Raw genomic sequence first — 22,867 nt, 5'->3', positions numbered from 1 at the left:
GAACCAGAGTCAAGGAAAACTGTCTGCACTGTATGCAATATTTCCAATGTTTCTTACATAATGTTAGCCTAAAATATAGCTGATGATATAGCTAATGATGTCTCTATTGAGCGTAAGTATATATATCCATAGTTATATTGACAATAAAAGCAAACATATTATCCTCCTGAGAGGTCTTGAGTAGCACAGTGTTTAGGTCTCTTGGCTTTTAGCCCATCACACTGAAGCCACAGCAGCAGCAGCAGCAGCAGCAGTAGCAGTATTACAGCAGAAGTGGGCCATGTCCCAAGATAGCCTCCCAAGATGACAGCAGTCAGCTAGACCTGCCAGTCCAGAACCAGAGAGCAGTGTGTATAAATAGAAAAACACACATGCAAGAACAAAAAAAGCACACCTCTAACCTATACTACTCATCTCTTCTTCCTTGTGGTCCTGTTTTAAGCACAGGTGCACATTAAGGAGGTGCCAAGGAGGAACTCAACAGCCAATCCCAGCTAACACTGGACTTGATTCACCAGCCATTACAGTAACCAATTAACCTAACCTGCATGTCTTTGTTCTGTGGGAGGAAGCCAGAGTCCCCAGATAAAATAGCATATGTCATATATCACAAAAAACTGAGGATTTTACTACATAGTGTACCAGAGGCTGCAAAGGTTTCTCTGTGATTAAGTAACATCCTGTCTGGTAACGTGTCAAAATAAAATCCCCCATAAAGTTGCTCCAGATTGCTTGTTATCCCGTATAACATTGGCTGACTGTCAGTTTTGGGACAAAATGCTGCACAGCATAACAATGAACTGGATGTCATATCTTTTTTGTCATATTTAAATACATTATTGGCAACACTTTTCACTTTTTAAATTTTTTTTATTGTCTTTGTATTTCCCTGTGAGGTCTGGGCAGTTATCCAGTACAACATTTAGTGACTGAAATTGCTCATTTTTCTTAAACTTTGTAATACCTTCAATACATTGTCATATCACTTGATAAACAGGGATTAATAGATTTAATATATCAGCTTTTTAGGAACATTTGTCTTATTTTTGACTTTGGATATCAAAACTACGTCACGTCATTTCTGATTGAACATTCATAATCTCAGCTGGGCAGGCTAGCAAAGAGACATACATGTGCTTCACTCTAAAGGAAGCTGTCCTTTCTGGAGAAATCAATCTTGTCAAGTTCATGCAAAGACACCTTTGCTGGATAAACAAAAACACTGTATGAGCTTTGGATTCTACAGTGTGCTCAGGCTCGCTGGCCGAACTATATATATGGTCAGTTTCTGTCACTGCTCCACCAGCATTATTTCATCACACCAATTTAACAGAATCACTGATGACATTTGTGCTTCCACGACATGAAGGCTTTCATATCAAAACTTCTTATCTGAGACTTTATCCCTTCTTCCTTCCTCCATTCCCAGCCTGTCAGTCCCTCCTCTCATCTTCAATTCCCTCCCTGCCTTCCTCCTGCTCCACATCACTCCACTCTTGGCAGCTGCGTTGTCTTTTATATGTGAATCTATTTAAAGATCTAAACCGTCTTGGTCCTGCCAACTCTAGTTGTAGTCAGAAAATATGAGGCAGACTCTGTGAACTGTACGTCTAAACCCACTGAACCTGCGTGGTATGGCGTGGTGTCAGACGATGCTCAGAGATGTGGAAACAGGAAAAGTAGGCTACTGGGTTAGTCGAGAATATGTGATGTGCTTATTTAACTGCGTCAGTGAGGCGCTAGGTTCGGCGGGTTCATCTGTGGTGGTGGAGATAATACTGATAGGGTTTTTTAAGAACAAGAGAGATCTTTTGGGATTTATTGAATTTAAATATGTTTTGTGTTTTTGTGCATTGCTTTGCAACTGTCCATAAATTAATTATTTTCCAATGTGTGTGTTCCAGCACTGGGAGGTGTTTAAGGTGATAACAGAGGTGTTCATCCTGGTGCCTGCACTGGTTGGACTCAAAGGAAACCTGGAGATGACACTGGCTGCCCGCCTCTCCACTGCTGTAAGAAGGGCTGGGTGTAGGTTATTTGTAGGTCCTCACGCAGAGTCATATTCTTTTAAAGACTTGACAACTGTCTTCAAACTCGGTGTTTGTTGAATGTATTTGTTATTATTTAGGAATACATTGTTTTACCACCATACATACAATTTTTCACGCACACAGTACACATGAATCAACATCTTTTAAACCTTTTCATATCGTATGAGACGATAAAAAAGTTGAAAGTTAAACAGTTTCTTGGAGTAATATTAGGCATAATTAGGCCTGTCACAATAATCAATAAATCAATTAATCATACGATAAATTAAAATGAGCTCGATAATTTTGCCGGCCTCGATAATTTCCATTTGCATGCTTGTTTGTTTTCCTCGTGTCAGTCACTAGCCCCATTCACGCAGCCGTTTGCATGCGGGGTTCCTGCGCCAATTCTCCGCATCCGCCTTTGTGTGAAAGTTTCAGATGTGGCGAGGGGTGAAATTTCGCTGCGCCTCCGGAGGCATCAGAGGCGCAGTATTGGCGAACCGAGCTGGCGGCGCAGAGCGAGGGTGTGTCGATCTGATGGTGTTGGTGTCTGATAACTCTACAGATCCTTCACTCAACAAAATAAAGATAAATGTCCCACAAAGCAACGTTACAGGACCAAACAACAGTAACGTAGTAACTGGTCGTGTCTTTGGCAACTTATATGAGGAAAAAAATACCGCAGTTATTCGTGGAGAAGTGTCTGTCAGGCTGCCGGTCCGACCGACTCTTCGTCACATTTCTGGCCGAAAAACAGCGTCTGTCCCCGGCAAAAAACTTTAACTCACCAAGTGTTTGTTGCGGTGAAAAAAATCACTGCGATGGTCAGTTACTGTTGTCATGGTGACGGTCAGCCCTCCCGACCAAGACTCAGTGAACTTAGTGAACCTGAGAGTGAAATAGTCAGACAGCGTCCAGTTTACTGATGGCGATTATGTAATTATGTAAATTATAGAAAAACGTAACTTTGTCACTTTCCAGGATGTTTGGTGGGTCAGGATCTCAATAACAACACATTATAACAGCATCCATATAATTATAAACAGACAGCTGGTACATGTTTAGATTAACGGGGAAACACCTTGAAAAAAACATACGTCATCATCATCACGTGTACCGTCACGCCTCCACATCACTACAGACAATGGTGCTAATATTGTTGCTGCAATAAGGAATCTTGGCTGGCCATGGCTCAATTGCTTTGGCCACAACCTCCATCTTTATTTATTTTGGATATTTAAAATGTCTTCTTCACATTCCAATATTAAATATTCTTTAGAAATAAAGGTTTATTGATCTTTGAAAGGGTGTACTTGCATTATTTTGCCATTATCATTATATTAGTTGAAAAATGGTCTCAAAGCGACAATATTATCGTTTATCGCAATAATTTCTAGGACAATTTATCGTCCAGCAAAATTTGTTATCGTGACAGGCCTAGGCATAATGCAACATATTAAATTATTCAGATACTTCCTCACATTCTGATCACATTTTAAATTAATTGCTGCTGTCTGCGGACACGCTGACATTACTGCTGACGAGTCCAGCAGGAAAAGAAGCACACACAGTCAAACAATTTTCAAACACTTTTGATTGAGGCCCACTTATTACTGTGTAAGAAGTGTAACAACAACTTTGTGCCTTTAAAATCTATTAGAATGCAAGTATTTTTCTGCCTAAGTACCTACTTAATAATTACAGGGTACCGTTATATCATTACTGTATAACAAGACAGAAAAAATGAGGTGTAATGGGGCTAACAGTTCAGAAATTGGAATACTTGTATGTTGCCTTGGAACAAAACATTAGGCTCAGAAGCAAGTAGTACCTTTATAGATACAACTATAAAACAGTTGCCAGTATGTTACTGCATTATTCCCTGCTCTCGTTCCCTTGTAACTATCAGTAAGACGCCAGTATGTACAAAAAGATTACGCTATAATTTGTGGGCAACTGTTAGCCAACCTGAGGTTGTAAAATGTTTTTTTTTTCTTTTGTTGATTGAGTTTCTTTGGTTTCAGCATGAAACAATGAGCTATAATATTCCACATCAACATTTAATTGTAACACTTAAAGCAACATTATGTAAAATGATTTTGAAGCTGTTATTTTGAGATAAAATACCTTAAAATAACAGCTTCCAAATTAATGTTGTTTTAATGTTGTCAAACCATTATAACTTGAATGATTGAGATTGCCTGTTCCACCCCCATCCTGAGTAAAGTAACTGATCTGTATCTCCATGTTTTTAGGCCAACACGGGCCAAATGGACGATCCTGACAAACAATGGACTATGGTTTGCAGCAATCTGGCACTTATACAGGTAACATACTTACTGTAAACTGTATACTCACATAGCTTACTGTGGTCATCTTAGGCAAGAAAAAGAAAATAAACATTAGAATATTTTGTTTAGATATTTTCTTGTGTCCTTTGGTCTCATGTATTTTGTGTTTAGTGTTACAGGTGTCATACATAGTATCTCAACTATGGTGTCAGTATACAGCCTGAAAGTAAAAAGAAGTTCCTAATGACACCTTTTAATATTGTTTACTAATATGTATTGTTAAGTGAGCTAAAGGGTAAAATGTCAATCATGGATGCCCAGTGCTAATTAGCAATAGGCTAATTACAGTAAAAGGTGGCATGCTTTGTACTTTGTGGTGTCTGTTTCCAAAGACTTCGGGATGGAACTTATATTTGTCATTGCTGTCAAATCAGGTTACATGTTTCTGAAAATAATTTTCAGTTTATACAAAATTCGTAACTGATGCAACATTTGAAACATGTTGCACACATCAGAATCATCACACATGTAGCAACGTCACTGGAGCTTAAATCATGAATTGATAATAAACTCAACTGGCTATTTTTGTTACCAGTTTAACATTTCAGTAATTTTAAAGCAACACCTGCCAAACCTACTGCTTTTCTTTGTTTTATGTAAATTTAACATCTTTGGAGTTTGGACCGTTGGCTGCTGATATATTTTAGACCAAACGATTAACTGTTTCATTGAGAAAATAATCATCAGCTTCATCAGTAATAAAATAATTGTTAGTTACAGCTCTGACTTAATGTCAACATACTGTATGTCAGATGCATCGTTCCACTTGTGTGGACTGTTAATATAGTGTCTCTTAATTATCTGCAGGTTCAGGCGACTGTGGTGGGCTTCCTCGCAGCTGTGGCCGCCGTGTGTTTAGGGGCAATTTCTAGAGGGGGGATTGAACTGGACCAGGCGGCCGTTCTCTGCGCCAGCAGCATCACCACTGCCTTTGTAGCCGCTCTCTCCTTAGGTAAGTGGTAACCACTGGAAGCTTGCATTGGTTTGCGGTAAGAGTTGAATAAAACTGAACAGTCATTACAGTGTTTTCTCATTGTTTTCTGGCTCAATTTTCAAAACCTACTTTCAGTTTGCAAAACTCTGAACACAGATGTTAAAGTTCTAAATCTGGCCTTGAAATCTCACACAGCACACAAAATAAAAGCCTGTTTCAAATTAGGTGACACATCACACAGAAGATTTATTTGAATATCCCAACAATTTATATGTTCATCACTGAATATTATCATCAGTGATGCGACTGAAAATAAACTTGTCATTATCAAATGGCGCTGTCAAACTGTTGGTAATTCTAATCAAAGTAGCGTATTAATGTCAGCTGACATTAATATTCTTGGTTTATCAGGACCTACACTGTGAGAAATGCGTAAAATCGCTGTGTAAATGCAATAAAGATGCAGTGAAAATCCAGTCAGCCAGAATCCTGGGGCAGCAGTCTAGCACAATCATTTAGTAAGAAACTGTTGCCAAACAACGCTGGCAGGGTGCTCAGATAGTAAGACACTTAGAAAAAATAGTTTTTACAGATAACCAGCCAAGAAAATTAGTATTTTCATACACACCTTTTTACTCTTTTAAAGGTCCTATTTGTAAGAAAGTAGATTTTTGAGTCTTGTTCTCAACTTGTCAAATACTGAAGCTTTAGGATGGTGTCCGAGCTGACTTGCAATCACAAAGCGTCAGTTTTTGACAAGCTGGGAATGAGATTCAAAAATCACCTTCTCAAAAATTGGACCTTTAAGGTGAAGTGTAGTGGTTATTGAGCTGCTTTATATGTAGATTCAAAGACCCACAGGAGATGGTCTCTAGGCAAGACAGATGAATCACTCTTAACTTCTTTCAGAGATGCCCTGGTAATTGCTCAATCCTTATCACTTTACTTTGTGTCTTGTAGACGATCCAATTCACTGAACTTTCTTTGAATGGATTAAAGGAATAGTTTTGCATTTACATTTTACTTAATTTATTGCAGAGAGTAAGATAAGAAGATTGATACCACTCCCGTATCTGTCCGTTAAATATGAAGCATGCATGGAAACAGGGAAACAGCAACCGGTTACAGCAATCATGATAAAACTTAGGGGATAAAAAGCTTTAAACGTGGTTTAAAGGTTCTCTTTTTAAGCTAAGCAAACTGCTACGCTAAGCAAACTGTCCAACTTCATATTTAACGGACAGACACGAGAGTGATATGGATCTTCTCATCGCACTAATTCTTCAGTAGAAAGTAAAAGATACGTATACCTTCAGTTGTATATCTTTATAACTAACAGTGTTAAACTTGACACCATCAATCATACACACTGAGCAGGTTTTTACGTGGTAGCAGGTGCACCTATCCCCATATCACCCTCTCCCCTCCCGTAACAACTGCACAATCCATAATTTATCGTCACCATAAATGTTCTAGTGTTTAGCTTCATGATTGAGAGAACTCAACCGCCCCTGGTTCTGTTTTTCTGCTAATGTCTTGAGTCATGTCTCAGCAGGGAGTAACATCTTTCCAGTTTTCCTCCTCCTTACTCTGCCATTTTTAATATTCCTTTATAAATCAGTTATGTTATTTTGTTCAGCTTTACCTGCAGCTTGTTTTTGAAATCTTATTTTCTCTTTTCCAGCATGTTGTCACTCTGTCAGGCAGGTTGATGTTCTGAAAATTGTCTCTACCGACATAGAAAATCCAACACGTTCAGATTTGTCCACATTAAGTCGTCTTGTAACCCTGATGAAACCTCTCTCCTAGATCATTTCTTTCTGTAAACATTTTCCTTTTCACTCATCATGTCCAGTGATACCTTTTTCTCCATCATCCTATTTCCTCCCGTTTCTGTTTCTCCCACAGGCCTGGTGATGATTGGAGTGATCATCGGCTCCAGGAAGGTGGGGATCAACCCTGACAACGTGGCCACCCCTATCGCTGCCAGTCTGGGTGACTTGATCACCCTGTCCCTGCTGGCCGGGGTCAGCAGCACTCTCTATGAACATATAGGTGAGGAAATACAGTAAGAATGAAGGTCATGAAGGAAATGAGTCACCCCTGGTAAATTTAAACACCTACTAAGTATGACAACAACTCACATGTGGATTTATACATTTTATCCCAATCAGAGGAAACTTTGAATGTCTTTATTTTGGAGTCAGGAGAATAATTTTGAATGTGTTTTTATTCTTTTTTTTTATATTAAGTCAGATGTGAGGGAACATTTTGACCATTACACAAAGTCCTTTTGGAGTTTGTCATGAACACAAGATGGCAGCAGAAGTCATGTTTATTTTCCCATGGTGTGTGCAAGCACTGATGAACAGCAGTGAAGTGTGTTTGCGTGTATGCTTTCGTACTATATTTCCTGTATTCAGAGTACCCGTTCTCTGTTTACATTTCTCAAGCTGTTCCAGGGCCAGTGTGTGTAAATGTGCTTGAGCCTCTTGGCTCTATTTTCACTGTTTGTGTTTCGACATGTGTGAGTGGGTGCATTTATACATGTTTATCTTTCATGTGTATTTTATAGTGGAGTATAGTATAAAACTTTACCTTAACTCTAAGTTTATCACATTTTCTCTTTTAACTTGACTTAATTTTGAAGGGTAACTCTGTGAAAAAAGTAGTATAAATCCTTTGTGGCTCCAGGGGAAGCGGTATGTACTCTAATAAATTTCTCCAGTGATGTCACTCAGTGGCTGAGTTTCATGAGAAACCATTTAAAGAATAATGGACCTTGTAAATTTTAATTTTTCTTTTTAACTCCAAGGAACTTGAACAAAACCAACTGACTGACAAAAAATGAGGAATGAATAAATAAATGAATGAAAAGGAAAAACGAAAGAAGTTGCATATAATGAAGTGACCAAGTATTTATATCAGTGAACAGTGTAGGAGGTAACAGTAGTACATTACTTTCAACAGTAACAAAGAAATATAACTCAATATTAGCGGGATTTCATCAATATCATTACACTCACTGTATCAGGCACTGCATCACCCATGTAAACTGGCATGTTGAAGGAGATCCGCATAATGAGCACATGCTTCACACCTAACTTACAGTATCTGCAGAGATCCTTTGAATCGTCCTCCACTTAAGGTCGAATCCAGCCCTTCAATACAGTCTCTTTCTCAAGCTCTTTGTTATATATTTCCCATTTTTCACCCACTCGTCACCGGCATTGTTAGCTAAGAAGCTATGGCGCTATTTTGAATTGAAATGTCACCCATCTTGTGTGTTGTGTATGATCCTGCACCAGGACAAACTATTCAGGAGAGATGGGAGACATGGCAACTATATTTGACAAACAAGCCCAAAAAAAAACCCAGCCCGTGGCTACTAATATTTGTAAGCTACTTTACAGGAAAAACAAGCTCCAAGTCGTTTACTTACCTCTTGTACATGATTGCAGTTATATGATTGCAGTACACAATATACTCATGCCTCATCCTGTCCCACAGATATATGGTACCTGTCCCCCCTGGTGTGTCTGGTCTTCCTGGCTCTGATCCCAGTGTGGGTGGTGGTGGCCCGGCAGAGCCCTCAGATCAGGGAGGTTCTCCGCTCAGGGTGGCAGCCTGTTATAGTGGCCATGTCCATTAGCAGGTATGAACTCAAACACCTTTTAATTATCTTAATGAATCATTCATTAATAATAAGCATGTGGTTCTGAATCCCTCTGTGCTTGTGATTTCCAGTTTTGGAGGCCTTATACTGGACAAGACAGTGTCTGATCCCAACTTTCAGGGCATGGCTGTCTTTACGCCCGTCATTAACGGTAAGCTAATTAATTAGAATTTTTGCCATTTGTTGCATGATGTTGTCCAGAGTTTGGAAACGCATCGTTCAAACCATTATTGCACAAATGTCTTTGCAGCAGTGAAGTACAGATTCTTCTATGAGTGTGCTGCCTGTATGACTCTAAGCAGAATGCTGATGACTCAGCAGAGCACAGGTGAATCCAAACAAACACATATCACTGATTTGATGGAAGCAGCAGGAAGGACTCATGTAGGGAAAGAAATCTTAAGACTAAGCAAACAAAATATACATTATTCCTGACTGGATCATCTGATGGTCAGTTGATGTGTTAACATTCATCTCAGCCAGATACACTTGGTCATATAGTCAAAACTGTTCCTGCCTCAAAGATTGTTTGGAGGTGCAGGTTGTGCTCTTTGTTTGCTTCCTGTGTGAGTCTGAGCAGCATACTAAACACTGACTTGACAGCGCAGTCCAACACTCACAACAGAATAGTAATGCTTCTCCCTCAGATTTCACTGAGATTTGGTGCCGAGTGCATCACTAATCCCCAACAACATAGCTCCGCTTCATCAAATGACTTTTTTGATTTATTGCCTTCCTTCCCGGCCAAGCCACTGGCAGCCGATCGTTTTCATTTTTTTCACCTTAAAGTTCTTTCCTCGCTCACAAGTTAAATTGTGTGGTTGTGCAGTTATATGGAGTGAGTAATTTGAAAACACAGGTGAGTTTAAAGATGCCCAACACGTGATGTTAGAAAACTGTAAAGCATTGCTTTTTAAAAGCAGTGTAATTTCCTGTCTGCCTCTTTACCGCTCCCTGTCCAATGGGCAAAAAAAAGCTCAGGCTGCTGCTAAGAGTGGTGTAGCCAGGGAGTAGAACAACAATGTAACTAATTGTTAACGTAGATTTGTTCCTCTGTATTTCCTCTGTATGAAAATGTCTGTTCTGGGGCATCCAAGTTAGCCCCCCCGCCCCATCTCTCATCCCAGTTCCTGTCTATCTTCAGCTGTGCTGTCAAAATAAAGGCCAAAAATATATTTTAAAAATGTCCCTCATAGCAAGTGACTCCGAAGTTATGGAGTGTGCCTCAGTCATGTTGTACATCAACGTTATTTTGAAGTCTAAAAAACGTTTTTAATTGTGCACCAGAAGAGAAATGTGAAATGTTGTCAAACATGTGTAGCTTTAAGAAAACCTGTTCCTAAATAACATACATTTTGAAATTAGCAAAATTTTAATTAGGGACTGTGTAATTAAAATGACTAAGAATCTGAACAGTATTTGCAGCCAACTTATTCAACCAGGACCAAAAAACTGTTACGTTATGATAGCCAGCCCTGGTAGAAAGGGTAGTGATCAGAACGTCCCATCATACATGATGACCTCATCTCATCAAGTTTTTTCAAGTTGATTTGATTAACCGTTGTGAAATGAACTGAAACCAGTCAAAAATCATATGTGATACTTATTTGAAATGTTTGGCTCAAACATGAAAGTATACATGACTTGGAGTTAATGGGCTAAAACATGCAGAGCTGCCAAAATGTCCGGTAAATGAAGCCTCAAAACCACTGGAACATTTTCAGAAGGACTGGTTATTTCAGATGCACCGAGGCCATGAGGAGCATCAAAGTACTTTGATGAATCACCCTCAAGTTCAGTTTTTGCCATCTCAACAGAAGTTCAAAGCAGTTGCACAGTTTTTCCAAAATGTATGACTTGCATTACCAGTGCATGCATACACCCTTTACAGCTGATCAACAGAGCCAGTTTATACCAGTTTAAGGCTACGTCACTATTATATGAAATCAACATTGGCACTATGGAGCTTATTAGTATCTTTCAGCTCATTGTTTTGAGTTTACTGCCCACAAATGAACTGTTGTGTTTCCCTCTCAACACTCTCATCTGGGTAATTTTCAGCCAATAAAAAGCTTGACAAACCACTGAACACTAGCTGCCCAAGCAGAAGACAAAGTTAATGACTAGATGGTGAACTTAACTTACTTACTTAAAGGAGCATTTCGGCTCATCAACAGAGCCAGTTTGATATACCAGTTTATGGCTACAATCACACATACATGAAACCAACAGTGGCAAATATTTACATCTTGGCTTCACATGGAGTTCAACATTGGTGAACTCTGACTGGCAAAGGCGGTGTGGTGTGGTTACAGACATTCACTGTTTAGCATCAAAATTTAGGCAAACCTTAGTAACTCTGGACTGCTCTTTACTACATTTAGGAAAATTTACATTTCAGTAACCCGAGCAAAAGTCATTATTTGACCTAGTGTTGCGTTCACAGAACACATTGGTTAGTCCACATGCTAATTCCTTTTCTCTTCTAATGCGAAAATAAAACAAACCTAATCTTACATTTTCCCTCATCATAAAACAACAAAATGCAAGTCTTAGTCTCTAAAGGCTACACAAGAAAAACTTTTTTTTGGTGGAGTGTTGAGGATGAGTTCAAGAGTATCACAGCCTGGGGAAAAAGCTGCTCTGTAGTCTGGTGGTATGGCAGTGGATACTTCTGTATTATTTGCCAGATGGCAGCAGGGTGAACCGACTGCTAGGACGGCACATTTAGCATTTAGTATTAGCATCTTTTTAGTATTTTTTCATGCTTTTGGCCATCAAGTGCATATCTAAGATCCCCTTTATTTCTTGTCTTAAAACCTGTCAGCTTGAAACTTTAAAAGGTCAACTGTAGTATTGTTTACAACTTCTGGAGCTAAAGTTAGCTTAATTTTCTAGGTAACTACAGCTACCATTTGTCATTTGAGCCAATTATAAAACAAGAAGCCAGCTTTTGTCCATCTCTATCTAAAATGAATGACCTATTGGTTAAAAAAATGACTAAAATCTTCGACCTTCATTACTAAACCCTCATTTGCCAGCAGCTCTTTTCTCCATGAGAAAGTTGAATCAACTGCAGAAATCAGAGAATGAAACTGTCTGAAAGTTTGTAGGTACTTAATGCACACAGAAAACAGATTTCCACTTAATGCTGTTCAAGAATGATGAAAAATGAACTGAGACATGGAGAAGTGGAGGCAAAAAAGAAGCAGCCTTCAGAATAAGTGGTTTGGCTGTGAAGTGGCGCATGCAGTAAAGGAGAAAACTCGATATAAACCACTAATGGTGCACACCCAGTGTCCTGGCACCGCTGACAAGCTCTTTAATAACCATCGACTCTCAGTGTCACTGTTTCTCATTTTCTCTGCCCATCTTCCCACTGTTTCACAATCTGCCTCTCTCTCTCTCTCTCTCTCTCTCTTTCTCTCTCTCTCTGCACCGCTCTCAGTTAAGTTGTAAATTCGCCAATCTGGTTTGAATTTCCCATTTTCCTCCACCAGCTTGCATAAACCAGTATAATGTTTTACTAAACGTTCCTTCAAGTCTTTTCCATCTCACAAAAGAACATCTGTGTCGATTTCTGGGGTAAATACTTGGAAAGGTGTTTGATGTAACTGAATTAGGCACAGATACTTTCGTCAACGGCAAAATGATAATGTAATTTGAATGCCGGTGAGAACTGGGTGTTGTTTTGCATTCAGCAGAAACGCAGCTTTGACGAAGTGAATGAAAAAAGGCTCAACTCAGACCGGAATGAGAGGATAAATCGTATCTTATATCTCAGCCTTTTCTGTTGCTTTGAATCACGACACATCTGGGACCTGGTTAAAAACCTGAAGATGACTTATCGAACAGATCTGACATCTTGATACAAAGTCAGTCAGAAACAAGTTAACCATCTGAATTTCACAAAAAGGCACATAATGGTTTTTGCACAACCAGAGTCGTATTTCACTGTCAGAACCGTGCAGCTGCATGCGGATGATTTTTTTTCCATACGCACGTGTTGCTGCTCTCGTGTCTGAGAGATATCGGGTGGAGTTTGTGTTCATCTCTTTGATTTAGTCTAATGCTGTGACTCCACTGGCTAGGTTTTAGCTAAGCTTTGGCCTCTGTGGCTTATTAAGATGGACTCTGCTCTCTGTAAACCCCCTGCTGGATTGTAGCTGAGCCAAACTTGTGTCATTGCTTGGCTTCATTTGTGAGCAGGCGATGATGAAGAGATGCAGCATGATTGATTCTAAAGCTGTTGTAGGAAAAAAATTTATTTTTCGGTTGATTATAATTATAAAAAATAAGCTTCTTAAATCAATTTATTAGGGAAACCAATATCTCTGATTAGTAAGTAAATAATTGTACAAGTAGATTAAAGTGGTTGCTTTGCTTTGTGGCACTCCATTCAGATATTCCATCATTCACTGACCCACTCAGTCTGTCTGTCTGTCTGTCCTTCCCCTGTGTAGGTGTGGGTGGTAACTTGGTGGCCATCCAGGCCAGTAGGATCTCAACCTACCTGCACTTCTGGACCATCCCAGGGGTGCTGCCGTACAAGATGAGGCAGCATTGGCCCAATCCCTGCGTCACCTTCTTCTCTGCAGGTAACACTGCCACACTGAATGCAAACCTCGGTATCTGTATACATAAAACCTTCTGTGTATACCCAAAGCACCAACACAGGGTGACTTACAATAAGAGAGACTGTAGAAATGTGAATTCCGACTATCTATCACAAACTCCAAGAACAGGGAACCTTTACAGCAGCACTCATCAATATTTTTATTTTAAATTGGAAATGGACAGTCAGCCTTCCTTTTCTCTGGAGATTTTGTGCCTGGTGGAGGTCAGCTCATTGTTTTGAGTTTACTGCCCACAAATGTGCTGTTTTGTTTCCCTCTCGTCGCTCTCGTCTGGGTTGTTTTCAGCCACAGCAAGCAGCAGTTTTCAGTTAAGAAGCTTGACAAACCACTGTACACTACCTGCCCAAGCAAAAGACAAAGTTAATGACCAGTTGGTGACTTAATGGGGCATTTTGCCTCTAAAGAGCACATTCAAGCTTTTTCTGCTGCCCCAAAGTGTCCAAAAAATAAAATGGTTTAGTCATCCCTTGGAAAGAGTAAAAGAGAATATTTAAAGAGGAGTGGATATTATTTTTGATAGCTAAAGAGACCTTTTCGTGGATCTCCTTCTTAATAACTGAATGGATTTGACCCGGAGTAGAATATCCTGATGAGCTTTTGTAATAGTAGCTGGACTTGCTCTTGTTACTGTAATCCTTTTTTGATTCAAATAAAAAGTCTGCCTGTTTGCCAAACTGAATGTTCTCTTCTCTGCGTCTCCCAGGGGTGAACTCCAAATCAGCACGGGTGCTTCTGATGCTGGTTGTCCCCGGTCACATGGTCTTCCTCTACGCCATCTCTCTGCTGCAGGGAGACGAGGCACCCATCTCCGTAGCCTTCAGCATCTGCTACCTGTGTGCTGCTCTGCTACAGGTAACTGATGCAGTTCCATACATATATAGAGGAGAAGAATAGAAGAAAATAAATCAGTCTTATATTCCTGTAGTTAATATTGAATGCCCTCAGTAGGCCCTGCAGTTTCAGTTTCACTCTGATACAAACCAGTCATCAGAGGGTAAGACTTTGTACATTCTGATAAAAATGGCTGCTGCCACCTGTTACCTAACTGTGAAATGACCTGTGCCAGGTGTTGGTGTTTCAGCAGCTCAGTGAGATGAAAGATTTGTTCCAGTACAGGACCAAAAGTACACTGCACTCCTGCCACGGTCACCTGTCTGACCTCCTCACCATAATGTCCTCTCAGCTGTTACGTGTTTGTAAAAACCTGAGACTCATTATGTTTTGACAGTAATGTTAGTACTATTGGACAAAATTACATGTGTCCATTGGTACAAAGTCAACGACTGTCTGCCAATGTCTAAAATCTCTTGGAGGTTTAAATAAATCTCAGAATTATTTATCTACCCAAGTCCAGAAAAGCTGCCTTAGACCTTGAAGATTCATGGAAAGCTGTGATTGAGGTCACTTGCCTGGCAGCAAATAACAAAACAAAACACAAGCAGAGAGAAACACACTTATACATGTCCGTTACGAGCGGCTGAGGTACACAGCAGGTCCAGTGGTTCATCTACCTCTTGTGTTTGATGTACCCCCCAGCCATCAGACTGGAACTGAAGTGTGAATATGTTCTTTTGAATGGCGGTTAAACTATCTGTAATACAGAAGAGGATATTATTGCAACACTTTTTCATAGAACTGAATTGTTTTCAATGTTGACATTGGTTTGGTCAAGCTGATGATGGTATTGTTTGGATTGACAGACACCGGACATTTCAACCATTCATCTATTACTTTTAAAGGTCTATTTAAACTGGTTATCCTTTACTTTTAGATAACCAGCTATTTGGGAATCACGACACTAGTATGTGTTTTGATTCCATTGCTTAAAATGGGTAATGTAGGCTTAAGAAGGCTAAGCCTTAGCGCTTTAGTCTCTTATTCATATAGTGTTGTGTGGATCGCAATTAAACCCACAGGATAATCCGCAGATCAGGTGGCCTGTTCACAAAAAGTAACACTGATTAATAGTGGACGGGATGACAGTGGGTGGAATAATACCTCTATAATGAGGAAAATATTCATTATGTTACCTGCAGTGGTCCTCCAGCAGCAGAAACGATTAGTACGTCCCCTGTGCTTAACTTGTCAATGATCCAGGGATCCAATGTTAATTAATGTTCTTCTACACATCCAAAAAGTCACACACACAGTCCAGGTTCATAAAAGAGCTGGCCTCCTGGTAAATCTGGAGCTCCATCAGAGCTGTTTGAAAATATTTTATCTCAGAGGCTTCAGTAAAAGTTTGATTCTGTTTCCTCTGGAGAGTTTCCACTGTCCTGTCAGGTTTATAACTACAGCTTTCAGTTTTGCTGCTTAAATGTGCCACGATATTTGTTACAGTGACATTACTGCGTACATGAAAACGTTTACAATGACTGAACGCAGCCGCTTTAATTATTAAAATATATCATTAAAAAGAACACTGTATGACAGGGCTTGATTTGTGCCGGACCCTGCCTTGCTATTGAAACTATTCTCAAGTCACTTGTTTGACTGTTTTGGCTGTTTTTTAAAATGATTTTAGAAAAAGAGAGAGAAAAAAGGAGGTCACTTAGGGACTCCTGAAATGTGTGATATACTCAAATGTCACATGAGCTATGCCGGCATGTGGTTTAATACTTTGGGGTGTCTTATATTTTGGCATATGATTACTGTCAGCCCCACAACTAAGAAAGGGCTGTTTGTGCTGTGAAATGGTAAGTAGAGTATGGATCATTACGGGTGTGTAGGTGCGATGCTGTCCATAGTACTGAAACTGAATGGAGGAGATCGATTGATAGACTTGTTTCGATGTCTTAGCTACTTGCTTTTAGTGGTTGTAAACAGAAGCTTGGGTATGGTAGTAATCCATAGACGAAGGGAAACGGCAGGAAAAGTGAAGGGACGATCAGAGAGCAAGAGAGAGAGAGAGTACTACAAACCATAAACAGCTGTTTCTAAGACCCCCTGTTGATTTTGAGTGGTTATTGTGAATACTCTGATTAATACATTTAAATACATAGCTTTGTTTGTGATGTTTAGTTATGAACAACCCTTATCGCAGCTTTTTCAGCTCAGTTTTCTTCTCCCTCTAGGTGGCCATCCTCCTTTATGTTGCCGACCTCATCATCCGTGTGATGTGGAGACGGAGTCTGGACCCAGACAACTTCTCCATCCCCTACCTGACCGCCCTGGGGGACTTGCTGGGCACCGGCTTTCTGGCCCTCTGCTTTCGCTGTGTCTCACTGGTTCAGAGCCTGGGTCTCTGAACTTTAACCCTCTACCACTGAACTCTCAGCCAGCCACTGTCTTGTTGCTCCAATTTGGTTAGATTTGCAAAGAGATGCTTTTGAACGGACAGTAAAGCATTTTCTGATGGTTATCACTGCACCAGTTCACACCGACGATGGAGAAACAGCACTGGTGACGCCCACCCATCTACACCCATCCATCTGGGTGAAGAGTTTGCTTCCTGAACACGTCCAGCCAACCTAATATTTTTGTTTTACGGTAAAAGGCTTTCAAGTATTTAGAGGTTTAGGTTCTCTGTCCTTCAATACACCACATTGAACTTTATTTTGTTATCATTCCTCTTTATCTGTTCGTCTTTTAGTTTTCCTAAATGTGAGTTTGGTGGCTCTGTGCGCACCTCGTCTCTCAGATCATCTCTTTGGCTTCATCAGAGGAATATGTAGCAACTTAGCATCATAGCAGTGAGACTGAACAGTCGTGGACATTTTGTTTGAACTTGGGGACAGAACAAACAGACTTAAAGCAGTCCATGTTTGGGTGGGCTGTATTATGCCTGGAATTTAACTGGAATTTTCATTGATATATGTCCAATATATGAGTTTGGAATCATTGTGACTTATTTTGAATGAATTGTACAGGTTTACTTTTAATGAGAAATCAGGTTACGTACCTGTAACACACAGGGGAATGTTTCATCATCACATGAAAAAAAAGTCCAATTTATATTATTATCCATGTGATGGACTTTATGTACTATATTTTTATTTTTATTTTTTTTACGTTTTCTGCTAATTAATAGCATTAATTAATTAATGAGGTACTCTAATGAGGAAAACAGACAGAATGACTCAATGGGTATTTTCATGCTAAAGGCCAAATGGCTGCACAGTGGAAACAGCATGATTGGGAAGAAGACAATATATCGAAAGATTTGGTTGCTTTGTTCATTGGAGCACTGTTAAAGGAGCAATTTGTAAGATATGGCCAGAAGTTTAGTTTAAAACATTCAAAAAACAAACTAATAACACACTAAACTTTGTTATCAAACAAAGAATCTATGTACTGTATTGCAGAGATTTCTACTGAAGTTAGCATGCTAACCAGCTAGCCCAGGCAGTCCTCTCTAATAATAGCACTTTGTACCGGCAACAGACGCATCCAATAGCTACTTTAGTTTCAGCTGGCCAATATATGCCAGCTTTTAGCGTAATAAATCAACAAAATAAACTCTTAAAATTTCAAGAAATTATCCCTGTCTTTAAATTGAACTCTTGGAAGCTGTTGTCAGTTCCAGTTTAGTGTCCAGCTGTGTTCATTCTCACATCAGGCTGCCAACACCAGTTGAGCTGGGCCCCGTCATCTGTGGTGACTCCCTAGTCCAGACAAACTCAAGGACCACTGGCTCCAAAGCCAACTAAGCTAATTAGCTAACGGTAGCTAGCTACAGCCACAGACAGCTAAAAGAAAGCAGCAGCTGCTGGTTACTCTGGTGATTTGCTCTGGAGCTACCTGCAAATTCTGGCCATATTTTACAAATTACACCTCTAACCAATGTTTTAGTGGAATGAGGTGAATAAACAAACAGAACTGACCACAAAGACTGTTAAACTGTAGGAGGGAGGGCATCCACCAGCAAGTTCTAGACAGATATAAACTATGTTTGTATGTATAAAATCAATTAAAGGAAATGTTTAACATTTTGGAAAATATTAATAAGAAGATCCTTTGATGTTGGCTTTTCCTATCATTGTGCAGTAGAATTCACCAAGCATTGGGTTATTTACCCACTACTTGGGAACTAAGCCAGGATTAGACTGTTGTTTTACCAGATTGATCACATGTTGTTGCAATATGACTGCAACAACAGCTAACCTAGCTCTGTCCAAAAACTATACTATATACTATACTAAAAAAATCTACCAACCCCTCCAAAACAGTTAACATGTTGAATCTTATTTGTTTAAAGTGACTACGAGGAACTTTTAAGTGTTTATGAAACAGTCTTATGATTCTTCTGATGATTATTAATGACCTGTAACAACAAACGACACCATCAGCGAAAAGACTGCTATTTGTATATAGTTATTATTAATGCCTGTGCTTGGGTCGGATCAAATATATCACATATGAAATCACATATAAATAAATTACCTCATCGCGATCCATCCTGCGGTGACTGTGACTTGCTTCCAAAACAAACGCACGTGCCGCTGGCACAGCTAGCAAAGATCTTTACAACAGGAGGCGCTGGTGTCGTACCGCTTTTGTCAAAAGGGGCCACTAGAATCAACAAAAACTGAAACTTCCTCGTAGTCACTTTAATCTGTATAAAAAATGAGATGTAACATGTTTATCAGTAACCCCTGCTTGTACGCTGATTTTGCCTGAATCTTGAAGATGCCCAAAAAGCACTGCCGGCTGCTAGCCGTTGTTTCATACTGAGCATACAACCATGTCGATTAACAATCTTCTCATTTCACTCTTAACAAGAAAATAAATAAGCACATTTCCCAAACACATCCGGTTCCAACGCTCAAAGGAAAAGTTTATGTAAGAATCACTTGGTGAAGCCCAAAAATTAGCTGTTTTGTAAAATACCCCGGAACCATTGAGAACTTTTCTTCATCTCTGCACTCCTTCCACTGTGGACAAGTCATATCAAAGCAAGTCACCAAACAACAAACAGGTGAGAGTTGGGCCTTTTTATACCTTGTGAAAATGCCACAACTCTGACTAAAATTGCCATGTTCCATCACAAAAACTCCAGAATGAATAATATGCAGATGATGTATTGCTTTTTGTTGCACATGGTATATGGTATATAAATTAATGTGGCACTTGCAAAAAATACATTAATAATTTCAAGCGCTGAAAATGTTTCTCAGATTCTACATTATGCTAAAAATTGTTCAAAGGCCCAAACACACACTAAAGCACTGTGACTCACAGAAAATGTGTCTACACCACTCACTATTTGTATAGCAAGTTCAATATTCCTAAAAACATTTTTCATTGTTGATTTTGTGCTGCCACTTAATGGAAAAAAACAAAACACAGCAGTGAACTGATGCAGAAGACTCGTCTGTCAGCCCAGGTTTATGTGTTCACATCGACTGTGTAGCTGCAGAGGATCTTGGGTATTCCCTCACTACTTGATACCAATAGTCCCTTTAATGGAGGGTTCACGAAGCCTTACTGATTGTTGTCAGAACCATAAAACCTCATCATTACAGCAGTGAGTGCATGTACATGTGCATACTAATCTTGAAGGGTCATTCGGACAGGAAGTGAAGCAAATTTTCGGCTTGTGTCATTTGCACAAATTTAACTACTAGACTGTTTTAGTTCAATTCAGCCTCTGACTAAATTCAGAACTCACCTTTAAGTCTTTTATTTTTCTCCTCTTGAGATGCGGTTAGAGTTCTCGCTCAACAACATTTTCAACTCATGTTGCAGTGTCGTTGCATCAGTTTACACCACGCTGGGAAAATTCATGCTTACTCACACTTTTCCATTGATTGTGTGCTATCACCATTTTTAAAATTTCCTTCACAGTGTTACTGTGTAGTCAGACTGTAACACCCATTCATATAATATTTCAAGTCATATTTAAGCATCTTCATGTTCTTGTTATTATTTTAGTTTAAAGGTGCAATAATTAAGTATTGGATTCCTGTCAAATTCATACTCAAAAAAGATGGGGGGCAGCATATCACCATAATAACAGCTAACTGCACGGCTAACTGAACTAAATAGCTAACGGTAGCTACAATTATCAGCAGTAAGCAGTCCAGACTGGGAGCTTAGAGCATTTGTGCTAACACTGCTAGCACAGGAGCTTTGGACCGGTCTGGGCAGGGGCTAACTGGTTAGCATGCTTACTTCAGTAGATATATTTGATATTATATCAAAACTGTTACGTCTTCACATTCTGTTGAGAATTTTAGTTATTTTTTGAATGTTTCCAACTAAAATTCTTACATATTGCACCTTTAAATGAAAACACAAAATAGTACATTTAGTCACACAGTGTTCAGGATACAGAGTTTATAGTGTAAAGTACACTGGCTCTCTCTATCCTTGCGTATACAAGCTTCATCTCAAAGATTTACATTATTTCTGAAAATAATAGTGCAAAATGTGTGTAAATGCGCTCATGAAGTCACATGGAACATCTTTGCTGTTTGCGGTTACTGGTAAAAACCTATTTTTCGAGATAAACCTCATGAACACTGAAATCTGAGACATTTCTAAAAAGAGCCTGTCTTGTCAGTAATGGATTTTTTTATGTGATGTATTTCAGTGCTAATAATGTTTTGCTGAGAGCTTTTATTGTGACACTGTTACACAGTACTTTCTACTCTAGATGACAATGAAATCTCAATATGTACTATCTGAACCACAGTTTATTTCAATCGAGCTTACTGTACGAGATCTGTGTGTTAACTGTGATAACTGTGAGAATTAGACCACAGCTAAGGTTGTGTTGTACCAGCACATAAGTGTGTCTTAATCAATAGGGCTGGACAATATATCATAAAGTCTTTATCATAATAAAATGTCACATTTACATAGATAACAATGAATGTAATAATAACCTTATTTTAAAAAAAACAAACATCATTGTATTTATTTACAATATTGCGTGGGCTCACTTCAAGTGTTTGTCTTTATTGTTTTTTTGGTCCTTGTGGTTGGATGTCATTGGTTTATGGAAGTCAGATAGTTTATTTGAAGTTTTGATTATGACTGCAGTAAATAAGGTCAGTCATGATACAGTAATGTAGAAGAATAGTTAAATGTTTTGGGTGATATGTATGCTCACTTTATTGCCGAGACTTAGACGAGAACATTGATACTGAGTCCAAATGAAACCGGAACTTTTTGTTCCAGAAGTAGGAAAACCCCATTCAAAATTCCATTGACATTTAAGACAAAAATTCAGCCTCGAAACAAAAAGTCGCACAGAGAATGAGAGTAAAAAAAAGAAGTTGTGGTTTTTACGGGGAGTTTCATGATTTCATTTTTATTTGATAAGCCAGTGACTTTCAGGAGTTTCCTCTGGTTTTCTATCAGAAAACAACACCCCATAAAAAAAAACACATCTGTGTGTTTAAATAAACAAGATGTAATAATATAATCAGTCAAATTCAGCTGGCGGGCAGATTTTTTAAACTTTTTCAAAGCTAGCCAGGCTTATGAAAAACTAAGCTAACTCCCTCCTGGCTGTAGCTTCATAGTCATCTCACACACACAAGAGTGGTGTTGTTCTACTCATCTGACTCTCAGTATGATGGTGAATTGGCATATATCCCAAAATGTTGAGCTACTCCCTTAAAAAATATTGGTCTATCATCCAGCCCTATCTAGTATGTAAAAGAATGTGATGGAAACATTTGCTAACTTGCACTTTAGTTTCAATAGTAGTCTACGGTTGCCTTGAAAACAAAGTCAATGTCAGCTGTGTCTTACCTAAAACCTCCTCATCGGCTACGTCAATGTCAGAAAACAGCTTTATTTAAATGTTGCAGCGGTCCTCTCTTTTGCTCCCTGTAGACAACTCTGTCCTGTTCTTCAGTGTCAACACTGCCACATTAAGACTGTAGGGGCTTTAGAAAAATCCTTGTTTTCTAATCTCGCTGTGTTCACTGTCACCTGAGCTTCCACACCTACAGTATGTTACGTCTTATGTGTGCGCAAAGATGAAACGTGGAATCATAAAAATGTGACAAATGTTCGTCGGGTGTTGATGTAATTTTGTGGCTACGAACAGTTATATTTTAATAAAATCAACAGTGTTATGAAATCTGTGTCACTTTGGTAATCGTCACCTAAGCCAGCCCGAAACGTTTGTCAGTTTCTTCAATGTGTATCAGTGATGACACCAGCCAGGTCAACACATTTAGCATAAATCTTAACCACATTTCTGGAAAATCTGTATATTTATGAATAATAATGATCATAAAAATTGAAAGAAATTACTTTGACCTGGTTAAGAAACCATC

At 39.1% G+C, this 22,867-nt stretch overlaps 1 protein-coding gene across 1 annotated transcript in view; it reads left to right on the top strand.

The window, feature by feature from the left end:
* The window catches only part of LOC141000277 (solute carrier family 41 member 1-like), a 33,071-nt gene extending 10,403 nt beyond the window's left edge, over positions 1–22,668 (top strand). The window contains exons 3-11 of the mRNA XM_073470962.1: positions 1,905–2,012; positions 4,289–4,360; positions 5,192–5,336; positions 7,227–7,373; positions 8,829–8,973; positions 9,066–9,145; positions 13,458–13,592; positions 14,335–14,483; positions 16,706–22,668. Coding sequence (XP_073327063.1) covers positions 1,905–2,012; positions 4,289–4,360; positions 5,192–5,336; positions 7,227–7,373; positions 8,829–8,973; positions 9,066–9,145; positions 13,458–13,592; positions 14,335–14,483; positions 16,706–16,879 — 1,155 coding nt within the window. The 3' untranslated portion in view covers positions 16,880–22,668. The remainder of the gene's footprint in view (positions 1–1,904; positions 2,013–4,288; positions 4,361–5,191; positions 5,337–7,226; positions 7,374–8,828; positions 8,974–9,065; positions 9,146–13,457; positions 13,593–14,334; positions 14,484–16,705) is intronic.
* The last annotated feature ends 199 nt before the right edge of the window (positions 22,669–22,867 follow it).

The sequence above is a fragment of the Pagrus major genome, chromosome 7 (assembly GCF_040436345.1).
Source record: "Pagrus major chromosome 7, Pma_NU_1.0".
Lineage (NCBI taxonomy): Eukaryota > Metazoa > Chordata > Actinopteri > Spariformes > Sparidae > Pagrus > Pagrus major.
This window is presented reverse-complemented; position numbering and strand designations above follow the sequence as displayed.